The sequence below is a fragment of the Pithys albifrons genome, chromosome 2 (genome assembly GCF_047495875.1).
Source record: "Pithys albifrons albifrons isolate INPA30051 chromosome 2, PitAlb_v1, whole genome shotgun sequence".
Classification (NCBI taxonomy): domain Eukaryota; kingdom Metazoa; phylum Chordata; class Aves; order Passeriformes; family Thamnophilidae; genus Pithys; species Pithys albifrons.
In genome coordinates this window covers 52,720,414-52,738,638 of record NC_092459.1, presented here as the reverse complement: position 1 = coordinate 52,738,638, position 18,225 = coordinate 52,720,414, and the positions used below count along the sequence as shown (strand labels likewise).

General features: G+C 37.0%; 1 protein-coding gene across 4 annotated transcripts in view; it reads right to left on the bottom strand.

The window, feature by feature from the left end:
• Positions 1-3,897: 3,897 nt before the first annotated feature.
• The window catches only part of RNF217 (ring finger protein 217), a 66,199-nt gene continuing 51,871 nt past the window's right edge, over positions 3,898-18,225 (bottom strand). For 2 of the 4 annotated variants that reach the window (XM_071548998.1, XM_071549000.1), the window contains 4 exons: positions 17,306-17,359; positions 15,555-15,626; positions 13,318-13,377; positions 3,898-6,106 (listed from right to left, as the gene is read on the bottom strand). In XM_071548998.1, coding sequence (XP_071405099.1) covers positions 6,039-6,106; positions 13,318-13,377; positions 15,555-15,626; positions 17,306-17,359 — 254 coding nt within the window. In that variant the 3' untranslated portion in view covers positions 3,898-6,038. The remainder of the gene's footprint in view (positions 6,107-13,317; positions 13,378-15,554; positions 15,627-17,305; positions 17,360-18,225) is intronic. The other 2 variants (XM_071548999.1, XM_071549001.1) reach the window with 1 other exon arrangement.

Genomic DNA, 18,225 nt, shown 5'->3' with positions numbered 1-18,225 from the left:
AACCCACCCTCAAGCCAGGCTTCAGCCTTGGGACCACCCCTCACCAACGGGCAGGTACATATGGATTCTTTCATAAAAAGCACAACAGCGCCACCCTTGAAAAAAACCCCAGACCCCTCACTCAACCAATCAAAAAACCCCAAAAATCCAAACCCAAAGCAAAAGGAAAAAAGCCAAATCCAAACACTCAAAACAGGCCCACAAATTCTTTAGATGCATCATATACACAGTAAACAAAAAAATGCAAATAAAAACCAAAATGAGGAGTGTAGAAGTGTACAGTTATCAGCAGGGGAATCTCTAGCAGAGTCTGATTTAATCACAGTGCTGCTTTTCAGGCTTAAACAGCTTTATAATTTTATTATGATTTACTGCATGTTTTCTCCTATCTACGAAGAGTTTTGAGAGATTGTCCACTATTTCTTTAGCATAAAAGAGAACAAAATAGAAACCACCATTTACAAAAGAAAATGGGATCAATAAAATAGAAGGCAGACAAAAGTGGGCAATGGGCACTTAAAAAGGCAGCTCATTTAGAAATGCTTCTAGACAAGTACTATTTTTTATTTATGTCCATGTTGTCAAGGAGGTGAGATCTGACCCAGCACAGAACACGGCTTTGGTTATAGCCAGCACTCTTACACTGTCATGAAAACAAAGCTGGCCTTCATATTATTTGAGTATTCCAATAGGGGAAGTGTTAAGGAGGAGGAAAAAAGCCTGGGAAAGACTGAGGTGACCTTGAGAGCCTCCAAGAGAAAGTAAGGAGAAGCTCAGTGGAAATCAGGTGTAGGCAAGAACATTGTTCAGATGAGATGGAACAAAATTAGCTGACCGTGATAACAGCGCACTACAAAGGGGACAGACTTGCATTACTTCACAAATCTACATCTCTTCTATCAGCATCTCAACCCAGGTAAGAGTGTTTTCTATGGCCACGTAGAATGGAAGAGGACATATCCCCACCATCCTCAATAGATCATTACTGGGATCTACTATGACGCTGTTCACACTTAGATACAATTAAAATAGAATGACATAGAAATATTGAGACAGAGCAACACATCAGGGATCCCAATATTTTGTCTGACAGTAAGCAGAACCAGATCCTTGCAGAAGGATGTAAGATACTGTAAACAAATACCATTGCCTATTTCTGTTCAGGCTTCTAAACACACTTGACTCAAGGGCTTTCTGAGAAGAGGGTATTCTATACATCTAGTGACTTGCCATGAATTTCTGTCCTGTAATTGCTGCAATCTCCACATGTCAGCCCCCAGCATCTACAATATTGTTCAGCAGGAAACTCCACTAGGCTTTCATTGTTTCATCATGATTCGCCTTTTTTGTTACAGCTCCCATTATGTCACTGTTTTGTCTTTCCTGTATCACTCAAATAGAGACATTTGTTAGAAACATAAATATGCACAAGACATATCATTCCATAATGAAGAGCCTTCCTCTATTGTTCTGCTGTCCAAAACCCATTTATTTGATCACATTAACTAGCTCTCATGTTTGCTGTTCTGGGTCTCTCTCCATCATCAGCAATGTTTATTACCCCATCACTTACCTTTTTCTTCACATCATTTGCAAATATGTCCAAAAGCAAAGTCCAGGTACAGATCTCTGCAGAGCTCAACGGGTATGTCCCTTTCATGGCAAACACTATTTACTCCCATTGTTTTGCATCTTCAGACCATACACATTGATGTCCACATTGTCTACGTGAGATCCTCCTTTTTAGCCTACATCTACTTAGTTTTATTTGATGCTATTAAAAGGAATTGCAAAAAAGAGTTCTAGAACTTGCTTATCTGCCAGTAAACTTTATGGTTGGTAAGAAGAGTCCTTCATAAAAGCCATTATCAACTTTTTCAAAGCACACCTTTACATGGCTGCTAATTCTAATTCTGTTCTCATTAGCCAGTATTTCATACATCCCCCAGTGTCTCATTTTGCTGCTGAAGCTGAACAGCTAAGCAAATGCATAACAGTAATTCAAAATTTTTGATATGTTTATTTAGTTATCAATGGTCAAATGCAATTTCTTATGAGCAGGCACAAATGCATTAGTGATTTAGGGAAAACACCTATCTTTATTTCTTATAATCACCATTTCAAGAACCTACTAAATCGCATCAATCACCTGAGGGAAAGCATCTAAAAATTAGTTGCGTATCTGTAATCTCTGCGGAGCACATTAGTCCTCTTTACTTTGGGAAATACCATGTTTGTAATCAAAGTTTCCTGTCTTTTGTCAAACAGTTTGAGATTGCTAGTGGGAAGTTAGCCTTTAACTTCAGTTTGAGCTCTAGGGCTATCAGTTTCTTTGGCCTGCTGACTCTCCTTCCACTGCATGCTAGAATTCCTGCAGATAAGGAACCTCTGGTATGATGTCCTTGACATTTGGTTGCAAATCTTGACTGTTTTGGAGGGGGCTGGGCTAGGGAGAGGGCTGAAATGCTTGTCCTCTGCCAGAGGCACCTAAGCACAGGCCTCAAGATTTTTGCCATGTATTTACTGCAGTGAACTGTTTTGCAGCTTTATTTCCCATAGAAACAAAATGTAGGCAACTGTGATAACTTGTCTGCCGGTACATGAATGTGTAAGTGCAATTTCATAATTAGGTATAGTGTTTAAAAATCCCCAACGCATCAAACAAAACATTCTGTCAATATTGTCAGCTCACAAAGTGTGAAAACTGAACACAGTTCCTTTCCAGAGAAAGAGGCACTCAGGCCAATTAATGGGTTACATAGTTCAAGTTTACAGCTACAGACTGCTTTCTCTAAAAACTGCCTTTCAAAGTGATGAAGTTTTAGGAAGTAGCCATAAGAAGGGAATGGGAAAATTGGATTCCAGTGTATTTTCTCCTCATTTTGTATTGGGTTATTTTAAGCCAACATCTTAACATCTCTCGAGAAGGTAAAATTCTGTGTTGCATATTAAGATGCTTTTATAAGTAAAAGAGATGATACCACATGGCAGGGAATATTTTACATTAAAATATTTGTCACAGTAAAATGGCTTTTTACCTCTGCTTTAAGCAAGATTCTTCAGAGTTGTTCAGCTATCCTTCATGCATGGAATTACTTAAAGAAAGAGTTAAACAAGCAGGCAATTTAATTTTTCTTTTTCAAAACTTTATTAGGTAGACGTTACTAGATGACATTGTAAAACCCCTTGTGTGTAAGTGAATGAATTCTACAATGTATGTCTTCCCACATCAAATCCACTCCCCCAACCCCATTTCTGAATACTGATTTTAAGACAGGTGGAGTGCATTCAAATGCTACTTTACATTCTTCCATTTCATCATGGGGAAGCACTTTTTTCAGTCTGTTGGTAACAAGAGCTTGGGATATCAGTGTGAGTCAAAGGAACGCCTTTAAAGGAAACAAAGTACCGTAAGGTTTATCTTACGAAATTCAGTCTCAATACGGACACCAGATTCATTGCGGAGTCTTTTAAATTAAACTGCCTACCGTGATCATGATTGTATTTAGCAAATGAAGCAGTACAGAGACATACCTACTATGGAATACTAGTGAGGTAACATTTGGAACATAAAACTGTTAAAAAATTCACTTACTTTCAAAAAGTCCTGTCCAGCAGGACAAACATTGGCAGAACATCTTCCCTTGTATCCATGCATGTACATGTGCATATACAACCTGTGTCTATTATAGCTTTTTAAAGAACAAGATTTTAGTTATACATTCATCAGGACAAATTTAAAGATCAGACATTACTATGGTAGATTCAACAGAACTTCAGTGAACCGCCTTCTAGACCTGCTAAATGAAAAGGCACTCTGAAGAGGGTAGCAAGAAATAATCCTTACAAAACATTGACATGAACTAAAGCAGCCACACAGATATCACACTCAACAGTGATTATTGGTATACATTTAAAATACCAGCTGGAAGATGAATTGTTTGTAAAATATTGCCCAAGACTATACAATACAAGTTATTAGAGCATGAAGACCATTGTTGCAACAATATGCAATAGAAAATACAGTTATCAGCTAAATGCAAGACAAAGATAATGGAAAAACCTTATCAGCATTTTGGTTGTGTGCCTGCTGGTTCTGAAAAATAAAAATTTCATTTAATGAAACACCTTGCAAAAATAAACTGTAACTCTTAAAACTGAAGCATTTTGATACATGGTGACTCTTATTCAATGGGTTATAGAAGGACCTAGTTAATGCCTAAAAATTTGAGATAATGCTGAAATAGATGTCATTAAGGTATCTCTAAAAGTCGTAATTCACTTACAATTTTATTGCAGTATGGCTTTAAATTAAATTCCCAATCATCAAAACCTTCAGATATGCAAGATGAATCCTGATTAAACACTCATAGTAGTGTTTTAACCATAACACTGTGACAGTTGTATTACCAATTAAGAACTCCAGGGTGGAAAAAACACCTCTCCTACAATTTTGAAAAACTGAGGAATTTCAGGAGAAGAAAAGGTTCAAGGGGATACTCTTCTTATCTTCATTTCTCCCTCTTTCCTCCCTTCCTTCACAAATTCTCAGTGGAGGATATTGAACATAGTAAAACTATATGATCATGAATCAATAATAAATAGGCCTTCTAAGCATTATTTTTCTTCTTAACCCTCCCTCATTAACTCAATTTCCTTATGATAATTACCTTTATAATTCACTATTTTTTCAAAGCTAATTTCTAAGCTAAGTGCCAGGTCCTGCATTTTGGCCACAACAACCCCCTACAGCGCTACAGGCTGGGCACAGAGTGGCTGGAAAGCAGCCAGGCAGAAAGGGACCTTGGGGTACTAATTGACAGGAAGCTCAACGTGAACCAACAGTGTGCCCAGGTGGCCAAGAAGGCCAATGGGATCCTGTCCTGTATCAAAAATAGCGTGACCAGCAGGACCAGGGAAGTGATCCTTCCCCTGTACTCTGCACTGGTGAGGCCACACCTTGAGTACTGTGTTCAGTTCTGGGCCCCTCAGTTCAGAAAGGAGACTGAGGTGCTGGAGTGAGTCCAGAGAAGAGCAACGAGGCTGGTGAAGGGACTGGAGCACAAGCCCTATGGGGAGAGGCTGAGGGAGCTGGGGTTGTTTAGCCTGGAGAAGAGGAGGCTCAGAGGTGACCTCATCACTGTCTAGAACTACCTGAAGGGAAGTTCTAGCCAGGTGGGGGCTGGTCTCTTCTCCCAGGCACTCAGCAATAGGACAAGGGGGCACGGGCTTAAGCTCTGCCAGGGGAAATTTAAGTTGGATATCAGAAAAAAATTCTTTCCAGAGAGAGTAATCAGGCATTGGAATGGGCTGCCCAGAGAGGTGGTAGATTCACCATCCCTGGATATTTTTAAACGCAGATTGGACGTGGCGCTGAGTGCCATGATCTAGTAAATGGACTAGAGTTGGACCAAGGGTTGTACTCGATGATCTCGGAGGTCTTTTCCAACCCTATCAATTCTATGATTTAATTTAATTTGAGAAAAGTAATGTGTGCTTGGCACCTGACTTTCAATAATAGATGGACAAAAGTGGGATCAATGTCAGTAAGAAAAAACAGGCCCTTCAGAAAATCTACATCCTAAAGGGCAAAATTCCACTGTCTTTTCAGAATGGAAGGAAGAAGAAATCATTCCTACAGTACCCATTTTGAAGCTAACAGAAGATGGCAAAACGAGTAATACTTTTTCAGGTCATAACTTTTATCCTGCAATGAAGTGCTGGGCAGAGATCCCAGAGCTGCGCCATTGAGCTTGATGATGGTTAGTCCATCAAGATATCCATGCCGGAGGAGTTACCAACTTATATTAACAGTATATATTAGTTCAAGTTGAATACCAGTGAAATGCTGTTAACCTCCTCTAAGTCCCAGCCTAGTTATGCCACAATCCTCAGTGCTTTCACCTTCACAAACTGATGTGAACAGAGCCTGACTGTGCCCTGGAGTTGCAAGTTCACCTACGACAGGCTGTGGTCTAAGTGAACTTCAGTCCAATTCTCTTCTCCAAAAAGCTGCATTTCTTTCAGTGGTTGAAAACTCATGGCTTGTTTGCTGGAAGAGCCAAACTCACTCCAACAACATCATAAGATGCATTTCTGCAGAAGTCTGAAGGAAGGTGGGAGTTGAGGAGGGAAGAAAATGGGGAAACAGCAAGTTAAAAAACCTTGAGAAATGAGATCATCAGAATTAAAATAAGCATGCCAGATTACTTTTATAATAAGGTAAGTTCTTCACTAACATAACATTTTTCAACTTTCTGAGCAAATCAGTATTGGCTACTTTGGCTTAACGTAACTGTAGGAGTCCACACAATGGGAATTCCCATATTGCTTTATTGAGGGGAACAAACACCTTTCATTTGCTTCAAGCAATAAGGCACTTGCACGTTTAAAAATTCTCATTTTACAAAACACACTAAATACTGGAATTCAAGTGTTGATTTCACAGGCATTACCTACCTCCAGTTTTTATAACTTCTTAGTCATCCAATAAATATACTACAAAAAGTTCCAATCACTGATGCATCTAGCTTGTATGAAGCTCAAATGCAGAGTTAGAAGTTGCTTTCCTAATGAATCCACAGTGTTTTGGCCAGCACCTTAGTTGTGCCAGAAGCCTGTACACTAAAAAGGATGGGATCTATTATCACACTACCCTCACCACTTGCCATTCAAATTAAACCTATTGCAAAGGGAATTTTTCACCCTAAAATACATAAAACAAAAGAGGCGAGGGCAAGAGAAGAGTTCTCATTGTATTGTCATGGAATTAAGATAAAGTTCAGGTTGGACAAGCTCCCCAAAGGTATTTTTTTCTTCTTTTCGGCATTGATTATTCCCATCTCTACCCTAGTGACAAGAATTAATGAATACCTTAAAATGTTATTTTGTACTCAGATGGTTATGTAACAAGGACGATTGTGCTGTTTAATTGCATTTAAAAAATTTGCAAACTTAAAAGCCCTGAAGAAAAAGATATTTCAGTAATTTAACCACAACAAAATTAATCTTTTGCTGGTATAGCTCCGCAAAGCATTAATCAAATAACTTCTTATGAGATCACATTTTCCATGTCCAATTTAATCTGAAGCCATTTTCACAGGTCAGTTTCAAATTACGAAATTTGGAGGGAAAAGAAGAGCATTACAAATAAAGCGTTAACAAATGGAAACATGGTAAACACTTTATTACGAGATGGTAAACGCAGTGAAATGTAAATCTATCCCTGTCCTTGCAATTTCGGGACATAAAGCAGCAGAATGTAAATTCATATGATGAATTTTTAAGAGTGCTTTTTTTAAAGGAAAAAGATAGTCCAGGACTAAAGACTGAATCCATCTGCTCATCCAGAGCTCGTATAAGGCATGAAAATATTTCTTGACTGCATCAGCAATTTTACAGAACGGGTTTAAAATATCTAACAGCTTCTATGGATTCTGTAAATAGAATTCCTTCTAAAAATGAGGTAAATGTGGCATTGTATTAGTAATAGCATGCTCAGTGAAAGTAAGTTAGAATTCCAAAAATACTGGGTTTAGTGTAACAAATTTTCACCAAGGTGAACACTGGACTAGGGTTGGCATGCAACTGTGTTTAAGAAGGTATGTGCAAAGTTCATGTTTATGCAAAACAGTATTTTAACACAATGTTTCTCTTCTGACTTTGATCTATCTGAAACACTTCAGATTAATTTTTCAAGTTTTGGTAAGCCAAATAAGCTCCAAAAAGTTTTTCTTTTGTACAATATGTGTATTTTAATTAAACTAATCGCTATTGTAACTACCCTATTTATTTAAAATAGATATATTTAGAAATAAACAGCTGGAACTATGCTTAGAAATGTATTTTTTCGCTATGGAGTAATTATACATATTTACCTTTGAAATCAGAGCATGCACTCTAAGATCAGTTTTCATTTCCCTACTTTACGGTATTTCACTGTCAGTCTAAGAGAAACATCAGTGATTAATTGCTTTATATGAGCACTCTGTTCCTTACTGCAGAGAGAACATATAGATCCTAAAATACTATGCACAGAAAAATAAAGAAGAATCAGCCAGTAAATTACAGTACGTAAGCAGCTGCATTTGTTAGTTTTGTTACAAAAAAAAATTTGGGGGTGTTAAGTTCTGATCAAGCTGTAACACAGGTGAAAACACTGCTTATCTTTCAATTGAATCAAGGCTCAGCTGTTTCTAATCTAACAGTAGCAAGACAAACCACCAAACAGATCAGCAACTTTTTAAATGTTCTGTGCCTTCAAGTTTATGCGTTAAGTCCCAAAAATACTGAACAGTTTGCAATTCCAATTCTTACATTGTGCTATTATTCATTACACTGAAGAAAGCAGAATTTGAAGATGTTATTTAACACTGTCAATGGATGTTGCTTCTAATTTTATTAATGACTCAAAGCTTTAAGATCACTTTATTATATTAAAAGCTAGTATCCCTTCTCCTGACAATTTAATAAGAATGTTGCTTGGAAATTCTTCCCTCCTCCTCTCTCCTGCACTTACAAAACACATTGGCATCATTCTGCAAATGAGAGGAGGGGATCCACAGTAGTTTGCACTTCCTAAGAAGTGAAATAGATTTTCAAGTTGCTGTAAAATGGCTATCAACATGCTTCCAGATATTTTTGTCGAAGAATTTGTGAACAAATTCCCTACTGGCATAAAAATGGCTTTCTCTGTTTTAATGGGGCTATGACTGATGCCAGGAATGAAGCTGACTCACTGCAACTACAAGGCCACAAAATTAAAAGAAATTAAGAAACTATCTCTTGAAGAGTTTCCTCAGGTAGGATTCTTTCCAACAGCAAAATCACAGATTTAATACAGATGATAAAAGTAAGAGTAATCCATGGTTCTTATCCAGAACTTGAACCTCTATGATTAGCATACCAAAAATTACGAATGATGCAAAGTTTGCCCAAGAAACAAAACACCACAACTAAATTAAAAAAAACCAAACCCTTGAAGAGTCTGCATGGCAAGCTATTTGGCCACTGAATATCAAAACAGTTTCTCAGATCTAACTGGCAAAAGAAACCTTTCCATCACTGGAGAATTTGTATCCTCTGAGAGAATTACTGCCCCACCTACACACTATTTAACATCACACAAGCTGTGACAGTCTTTGGAAGAGCATAAAGCCCCTTAGCTAAAAACAACACCTGATGGTGATCTAAAATGCTTTCTAGTTAAATTGGCAATAGTCCCTGTAAATTAATATTTTGAATAAAGTAAAACTTCATGTTCATAAAACTTTTATAATGAATAAATAGGGGTATATTAAAAAAACCCAACATACCAGGATGAGTTATGAAGTCAGCACTAGTAACATCAAAATCAAACAAAATCTTCCCTTACTTACAAATTTGCACTGTCCCAAAGGAAGATAATAGATCACTCAAAGTGCACTGTATATTTTAATGACATTGGAAAGACATGAATATGCTGTTTATTATAGAGATGGTGAGAACCGAAGACTAAGCAACATTTTTGTAAAAACTAAAACTGATAGATCAGCTCGGCATGAAGCTACTAAGAATTGCCCTTCTGCCTCTCCCTTGTATTCTTACTCAGCTTCTTATTCTCACTGGTTAACAGATTGTGACATAGGGAAAAGCACAATTACTTTCCAGTCACAAGCTCCTGAGTAAGGTCTGCAATTATACCTATGCTCTGAGATGCCACAGCAGTCAGAATCATCCTGACACTGACATGGCTGAGTAGCCCTGAAACTTGACTCCATTATTGAAATACAACTAAATTACGCATAGAGGAGAAAGGGAGAGGAGAAAGGGAGAGCAGCCCCTGCGGGGTGGCATGTCCAGCCAGCCTTCCCAGCAGGAGCAGCATTGGGCACACACAGCATGGCACTACAGGACAGCCCCAGCTCTGACTGCACAAGAGCAGGACTTGGTGCATAAGCAAATCCACTCCCAGGCAAACTTGAAATAGAAGGCTAGCACAGAAAAGATCTAAGCATTTCCTAGTCTGAATACAGCTAAAGGTGAGCAATAACTTTGCACAAGGATAAATAAACTTAAATATTAACTGTGGTGAAAGCAAACACAATGACCAGAAATGATCAGCATACAGTAGTGTGAAATCTGCCTTAGCAGGTTAATTCAGCTGCCTGATGAAGTTTTCTGCTAATAAAGATGGAGCATAACAGCTTCATAGTTTCTTTAGAGTAGTTACCAAAACCAAAACATGTTTACATAATAAAAACATCCTTGAATTTCCTTACAAAGTTCATTCCATTTCTTTCAAATTAATAAATTAATGTTTTTAAAACAAATGACACGGCTTTGATGCATATAAGAATTTCTGTGAGGAGTTGTTTAAAAGCTAATCTTTTATTGAATGAACCTTTTTACTGAACTACTTCTCATGTTTCAGTTGGTTATGTTACATCATATTAATAAAAAGTGCATTTATTTACTTTTCCACTGGGAATACTTTTATACAGATGGAAAAACACTTTCATATACCTACTCCATCTGGCTCTTGAAAGTTTTTCCTGTTCTACAAAAAAGCAAAAATTACAGAAAAAGGAAGATCAGACTTGCTTATCTTTACAAGGTCAAAGATGTCTCTTTTTGCTCTGTATAGAACACTAAGAAGCGTTTCCCTTTGATTTAATATGTTCCAACAAAATCAAAATGGCCTAGATAAAGTGATAACACAGGAGCTGAGTTGTGTGTTCCTTTTCTCCATCCAAAAGGACATGCTTTCTGAATACAAGTACGTGCAGATGTATTATCTTCCCTTTGATGCTCTTTATTCTACTATCTTAATTTCAGATCTTACAGAACTCCTGTCAGAAACTGAAAATGGCAAACACAGCAGAGTGAAAACAGGTACAAAGTGTAAGACTATTTCATGTTTATAGAGAACCAGGAAAAGCAAGGAAATGAATCCACGGTATAGTTAATTACACATAATCTCAAGTACTAAAATATTCTCAAGTGGAATAGTTTGACACCATGTTACAGACTGCATTGCAAACCCAAATCTACCTATCTATATATATCTCGCTCTCTGAGGTCTGAAGGTTTTTCTAAATAATACAAAAATATCTTCATTATTTGACATTTAAAGAGAGGAATAAAAATCCCTGAGTAAGCAAAAGACAACTGATATGTATAACCTCAGAAAACACACTCAAAACCAAGACCAATTTTAAGGCAGCTTCCAACCTCAGACAAAACACAAATAGAAAACTGATTCATCTCAGAAGAAACCTAATTAACAGGTGGATTTGCATCAACAGTACATTTTGAATTTTATTTCTAAATATCATTGTTTCTCTGCTTAATTTGCAAATCTTAGAAAGTTACTACTTCTACTGTTAGGAAAACAGGGTCAATGTGCCCTTAAACTCAAATGGAAATTATTTAACAGTTGTTGACTACTACAGTGTCCTTGTACACACTGTTTCGACAAGGAAAAACCCCAAGAAAGTAAGACCAGAAGCTGACAGAAAACAAGCATACAAGCCAATTATGGTAAGCTGATACTTGTGTCTCCAGGTAAACAAAAGTCATTAGCTTCTTGCATTGAGGCTTTGAAGTCAAAGTGAGTATCTTATAACAGTATTATGTTGGTGGGGCAGAATACCATTTACTTAAAAATTATTACTAGATCCAGATTTAACAACAAATTTCAAAGACAGTGATGCAAAGTACATCCTCTTACATGATATGCTATTTGAGAGCTTAAATTTTGAATTCTGTAGACTCTATAGGACATTTCCCATCTTCCTGCTTCCGCCTTTCCCTATATATACACAAACATATATATATGTACACACATGCGTGTATCTTCAAACACACTGAAAAAAGTACCTTCACAGTACAAATCCAATCTTTTAAGATCGGCTTGTATTTTTACAGTATAAAGCAGGTATTTTTCATAATTTAGTTTCTTTCTTTATTGTTTCAGTGTTAAGCCTACACAAATCTGTTTTGTTCTATTTTTCTTGATGTTATATTTGTATGATAAATTTGGAATAAAATTAAACGTGTAAAAATTCTCAGTAACTGACTTCTAATTCTGAATTACATCGCTCTTGTGGTGATGCACTGAGAAAGAGGTCTGGTAGCCAAACAGTAGGACTCTGAAGTTAGGAAAGAAGAGCAAAGATAGCTGTTCTCTTTAGAACTGTAATGCACCGGGAAGAGAGAAACACTGAAAGCAGAAATTAAGAATGAAGTGGTCTCCTAAGTATTCATGACCTCTCTCATTACCCCAGATTCACAGATTTTCCTCATGAGACATCAGTGGATACTCTAAGACTTACATAGTAGCCTACTCAAATGAATAAACAAACAAATGTGCTGTTTAGATTACAAAATTTCATCAAGTCAATCTTCACACAACTAGTGTGTAGTATGTGTATCATATTCCAAGTCAGAATAGAAGAGCAGGTTCCCATCTTCCCTGCAAATACACTTCAGGGATATTTTGGGACAGAATAGACCACTGACACTGCCTGTTATCTAAACCTTCCAAATTTTTCTGTACTGTGAGAATTTAAAAATGAAGTACTCTTGTAACAAGTCTTGTCATTCCCCCTGCCATTAATATTAATAACTATCATAAATAAATTACTGAAGTGAAACCAATCATCATATTCTTAAGTATCACAGAGCTTCAGTACTAAGGATATTTCCCTCTGAGGCACTGCAGTTTGGCAGTGGCAATCTACAGTCTTGCCTACTAGCAGGAGGACTCGGAAGATAACCAGCTGTCATGTTCTGGCATGTGACAGGGTTTCGGTATGCTGAACAGAATGCTGTGTGATGGAAGTTATTTACAGAAGTAGTTTTTAATACCAAAAGTAGTATGCTCAGTATACAGTAAGAGTCCAAATGCTTCCAAGAATTTCCCCCTTAAAGGCTGACACTGAAATTAAATGGAGGACGTTAGCAGTTAAATGCTTCCTTCACAGGCCAAATTGGTAGTAAAGTTGTGGCTACAATACAGACTTTGATTGTCTGGTTCAGAAACTTACTCAAAAAAACCCCTCCAAAGTGATAATTAGAAAAACAAAACCAAAAATATTTAAAAAGCAGCACTCAGGGGGCCCATCTCATTAAGAGTGCACCAGAGCAAAGTGGCTTTCTGGTCTGCAGTAGTGTTTTCGGCTGAGTGAAGATGGCAGGAGAACGCCCATTCTTCTTCCAGCGCGGTGGCTTTGAGGCTGTTACCAGCACTGTATTGCTCTGTTGCACAAAGCGCGTATAGCCCTTGCAGGACCAGCTCAGTTCAGGTGAGTAAGGTCCATCCTCACCAGGGCATACCTGTCCGTGACCTTTTCCTCTGCTTTTTACAAAGGCAATAGATAGGAAACACAAATAAACCTGCCAAAGAAGAAAATAAGAAGAAAAACACAATTAAATGCAATCCTTTGTGCATGTATTGTATTCTTTCAATGTATGTATCCAGATGCAGCTTTCCACATCCCAAAAGAATTTAGACAAGGCATGTAGACAAGCAAAAAAAATATTAGCCTGAAAGAATCTCTTCGATAATAAGTTGAGCTACACTTTTTCTTTCCTTTACAACAAATTCCTGCTAACCCTACACCCATCTCTGACAAATTAATTTCCAAATCAAGCTGTTTGGTAAAAGGTACAAACACAACTTTTAAATGCACTCTGGAAATCCTCAGATCTAAATCCAAGTCTGATGTAACTAAACTAGTTTTCAATTAGTTTCACATGCAATAGAGACAGCATGCTATAGCTTTACTTTTTAAAAAATATTTTTTATTTTTACAGACATCCTCATCTATTGTGAAGTAATACTAAATGTTTATCCTTGCCTGGGCAGGGAACTATTTATTTTTAAAAGTCTTTTGAGGGAAGAAAAGCTGTAAAAATAACTAAATTACATTTATTCAGGTGAAAAGTAGGCTGCCGTAAAAGATACATTCAGAAATCCAAACGAGAAGCATCTCCCCCTTTCTCTTGGCACCAGCTGATCAAAATGGCCAAAGATCTCCTTTTCAGACACCACTATAGTAACAACACAGGACAAAACACTCCTGGAATCACCATGGTTCTTGCTTTGCCCAACAGCCTTGTAAATGGTACACAATGGTTTTCAGCTCTAATACCGAGACTACTTTAACAATGGTGTTGGCAAAAAATATTGCTGCAATTATCTCATAAAAGAAACTTTCCTATAATAAATCAGTTCTTTTGGAACTACTCATACTGCTGCTCGACTGTTATCTTATCCATTCATACCTAGGATAAGTTTTCAATGTCATGCTGATTATTATTGCAATTATAGTTATTTTATTACTGCAAAACCCAATTAATTTTTAGTATAAGCAAAATGGTGGATTATAGATCATAGATTATATCGGATTGCCGAGCAAAATAAGCCTTACTGGCCTTAAGAAGTTTTTGTTCTCTATATTTTTGGAATAAAAATGTTATTGACTAGAATAAATATTTAAGAGACACATATTTCTCTCCATATATTTTATATATATATGTGTATATATATATATACATATATATAGATAGATATAGATAGATATATGTGTATGTATGTATCTCCAGTGAAGATGGTCTAAATATAGGAATTAATAGCAATATTCCTTATTTGGCCAGATGCAGTGTAGAAATACTGTAACAGTATTTTGTTTATAGGTTGATTGGTTATTTACAATCTTATTAATGTAACTGTTCTGGTATATTTTGCCTTTATTATATCAAAATAAAGGTACCACATCTCGACATGCCTTAGGGCATGCACTGCAAATTTTCAAAAGTAAGTACTTTGGTGTAGAGCTGTGAAGCAGCATGATCCCTGACTGACATATTACTGCCAGCATAAAGAGTGCATATGCACTTACATAAGCAAAATTATACCTTGACTGTCACAGCTAATTTCCTTTCTGCAGGAGAGCTCAGCTTAGCCAGGCAAAGGGCAGATTTGCTAAAATAACTACATCCACATTAATACAACCACATGAACAGAGCTTCGATACTGTATCAAATGAGTTCACAGTAGTGCTTTTTGTGATGGAATCCAATTTGGCAGCCTATGCAATGAATCATTTTGAGACTGACTCATCCCAATTTGCTGCTTTGTTGCTCTTGCATCTTCAAGCTGGTGAGCTCTTGGGACTATACCTAGTGCCCCAAAAATCTTGTCATGCACATGGCCAAGACCATAAAATTGTGATTCAATGGGGTGATTAAAGGGGGGGCCCAAGTCAGCCAGCTCCCAGGATTATATTTAAATTACTCTGCCCTTTTTACAAGTTTAACTATATTAGTTACAGATTTGCATTCAGAAAACCAAATAATTGGGAAGAAAAATAAAACTAATAAGCACAAGTAGGAAAAAATAGAGATCCTAGAGACAAGTTGTCAGGAAAAGTAATGTGCTTAATACTAAAACAGTATCTGTGAAATTTGTACTTTGTGTCCATTTCTGTGAGACAGAATATACTGAGATGTCACACAAAGAAAGTCACTGCATAATTAGGATTAGCTTCATTCACCTATGTAACTCTTACCTATTACAACAGCTACGGCTCCCAGCGCCAGTCCCAGAACCAGTATTAGGGGTGTAATGAGTAGTTTTCCAGCTGAAATGCAAAATTTATTAAATAAGTCAAAGAAGGCATTTTTCTTTTTCCCTTTTGAATCATCCATAAATATTTCTGTATCAGACTTCCCAAAGCTGGTTCATTTTTTAAATACTTTACCTTTACAAATAGGATTCCTATTTGCAATTTCATCCTACAAATCCAGCTAGGAGCTATCACCACTCAGTCAGCTCCCTGAACACATTTCTATCTGTACTCTTCATCCACTGCAACTCTTTGAGCACAGCTCATTTTGTCCATTAACAGCTTACATTTACTTCTGTTTCCATTCTGAAATCCCTCAAGCACTGACAGGAATGCGATAGCTATAAAGCTACTATCATTTGGCTTCTCTGGAATCCTACTGCAAGCAACCACCTTGGAAAGATGCCAAGCAAACTAGCATCTTGGAAAGTTTAGGTTAGCTCAAGGTGATGAGACCATCACCTCTAAATACACTTTGCTCACTTTAAAAGGCTACAGCAAAGTGCTCGTGTACAGCTGTGATTTAGGTCTAAATCAAACTACAGCCAAGCCTATTTTGGATCAACATTTGTAAGGATATGTTGTGGCTCTTACATGAGTAAGGCAGCAATATTGTGCAGCATTCTGGCTAGAGTGTAAGACCAAGAACAAATAAAGCATGCTCATAATTCTTGACTTCTGATTTCATGATCTCTAAAAATTCAAGGAGTGAAGGCAGGGGCCCTTTCTGAAACAGTGAATTTGAACTTGAACCCAAGTTATCTTTCTTGAGTTGTGCACTTCAAGTGGAAGAATCACCCTGTCTCAGTTGGCCGAGCAGTTGGATCAAAGATATCACTTATTTGAGCTGTTCAAAAAATATAAGAGGGCAGGCATTTTTACTGATACACCACTGGTCTGATCAGAAAGCTGAAATTTTGCAATTCTCTAAGCTAGGCAAGAGTTTGAAAGATCACCTCTAGAATAGGAAAAAAAGTGTGTTTGTTACTTCTCTCTTCACTGCCCTTCCCTCTCTCAAATCACGCCTATCAGATTTCAGTAAATGGATTACTTCATTCAATAATGATGTAATGAGACACTAATTTGAGCACTCTCAAGGAAAAATGAGATATTTTGGAAATATTTACAACTGTTAATAAACTGGTGCTTTTTATGCTGTTTAGATAGCTTTTAAATTCCATAGGAGTGTAGTGGGTGGGAAACATTAATTTCTAGAAGAAAAAAAATTGGCAAATACTGTTTGTATTACTGTAGTTGCTAGGCATCTTAATGGTAAACCTTCTTGGGACTCCACTATGCTGCGTTCTAAACACACAGAAGTTGTCAACTAAATTATTCAAGTGTAGACAGAAGGATGAATGCATAGTGATGGAAAACCTCAAGAAAGCTCCAAACCAAGCAATTAAGATGATTTTAAAACATTACCAGAGCCTTTAACCATTTCAAAGTAAAGTTTATGAAAAACTGGTTTAAAGGATAACTCCTCACTTTATTAACAGCTATGTAATTAGAATGTTAGAAAATGATGATGTTTGGTACCAAGATTATTAAGAACTTAAACCACTGAGTGGTGACTGAGTATGCAGGAACAGTGTCTATGGAGAGGGTTAAGCTAGCCTTTGACTGGAGTAATTTCTCTGCAAACACAAGAAGCAGTTTCTAAGCTAATTTAGTTCAAGAACTTGTTTACTAACATTTGACAAACTCAGAGCTGAAATAAAGCACGAGTAGTGTCTTTTTCTTTCTGCCTGTGAATATGAAGTTATGAGTATTGTGCAATTCCAGAATCTTAGAGAATAAAATGACTTTTAATCGTCATGGACAGTATCTTCTTGTGATTATCAATGAATTATTTCTAAAGGTTAAACTTCAAAAACAATGGAAAATACCTCTTTTCCTTATATATCTTATCACATTTAAATACTTTATCTTTCTTTGCCTTTGTACCAAACTTAACAAACAAGTTAACACAAGGTGAATAAAGCTTGCACATGCTGCCCTCAGGAAGAAAACAACCAGCAGCAATCACTGCAAAGCAGCAGATATGTACCTTCTACTCCAATAATTTTTATCAGCATAGTATGAAACAATTACAAAATGTTCAATTTTACATGTCTACATTAAAAACTATTTCACATCCAATTCCAGTTTGACAAACACTGTTTGTTGTAGTGGAAAGGACAATGAGGATCTTAATCAGAGGGAGTCATGACACACCAAGAAATTACACTGAGACCAAGGATGTTTATTGCAGGCACTAAACTGCCCTAAGATCCACTGTCCTGTCTGTTAGCTCCAATACAGCTATAGCAGAGAGACCAAAAGCAAAACCCGCCTCGGAGCTGAATAAAACTAGCCCATATGTTAAACTCAGCAGCAGGTTATGACAGCCAGTTTAGTTTGGTACTGTCCAAAGCTGGTTTTTAGGGATAACTTAACAAACAGTTGTGAACAAAACAAGCCTCAGAAGGAAACCTTACAATTGCACTCAAATTAATGGGAAACAATTTCTCTACTGGCTGACTCAGCATGAAGATTTAGATATTTGTGGTAACATAATACAAGTGTCTCAGAGGGGTTGCCTTACTTGTGATACAGAAGATCACGTTTTTCT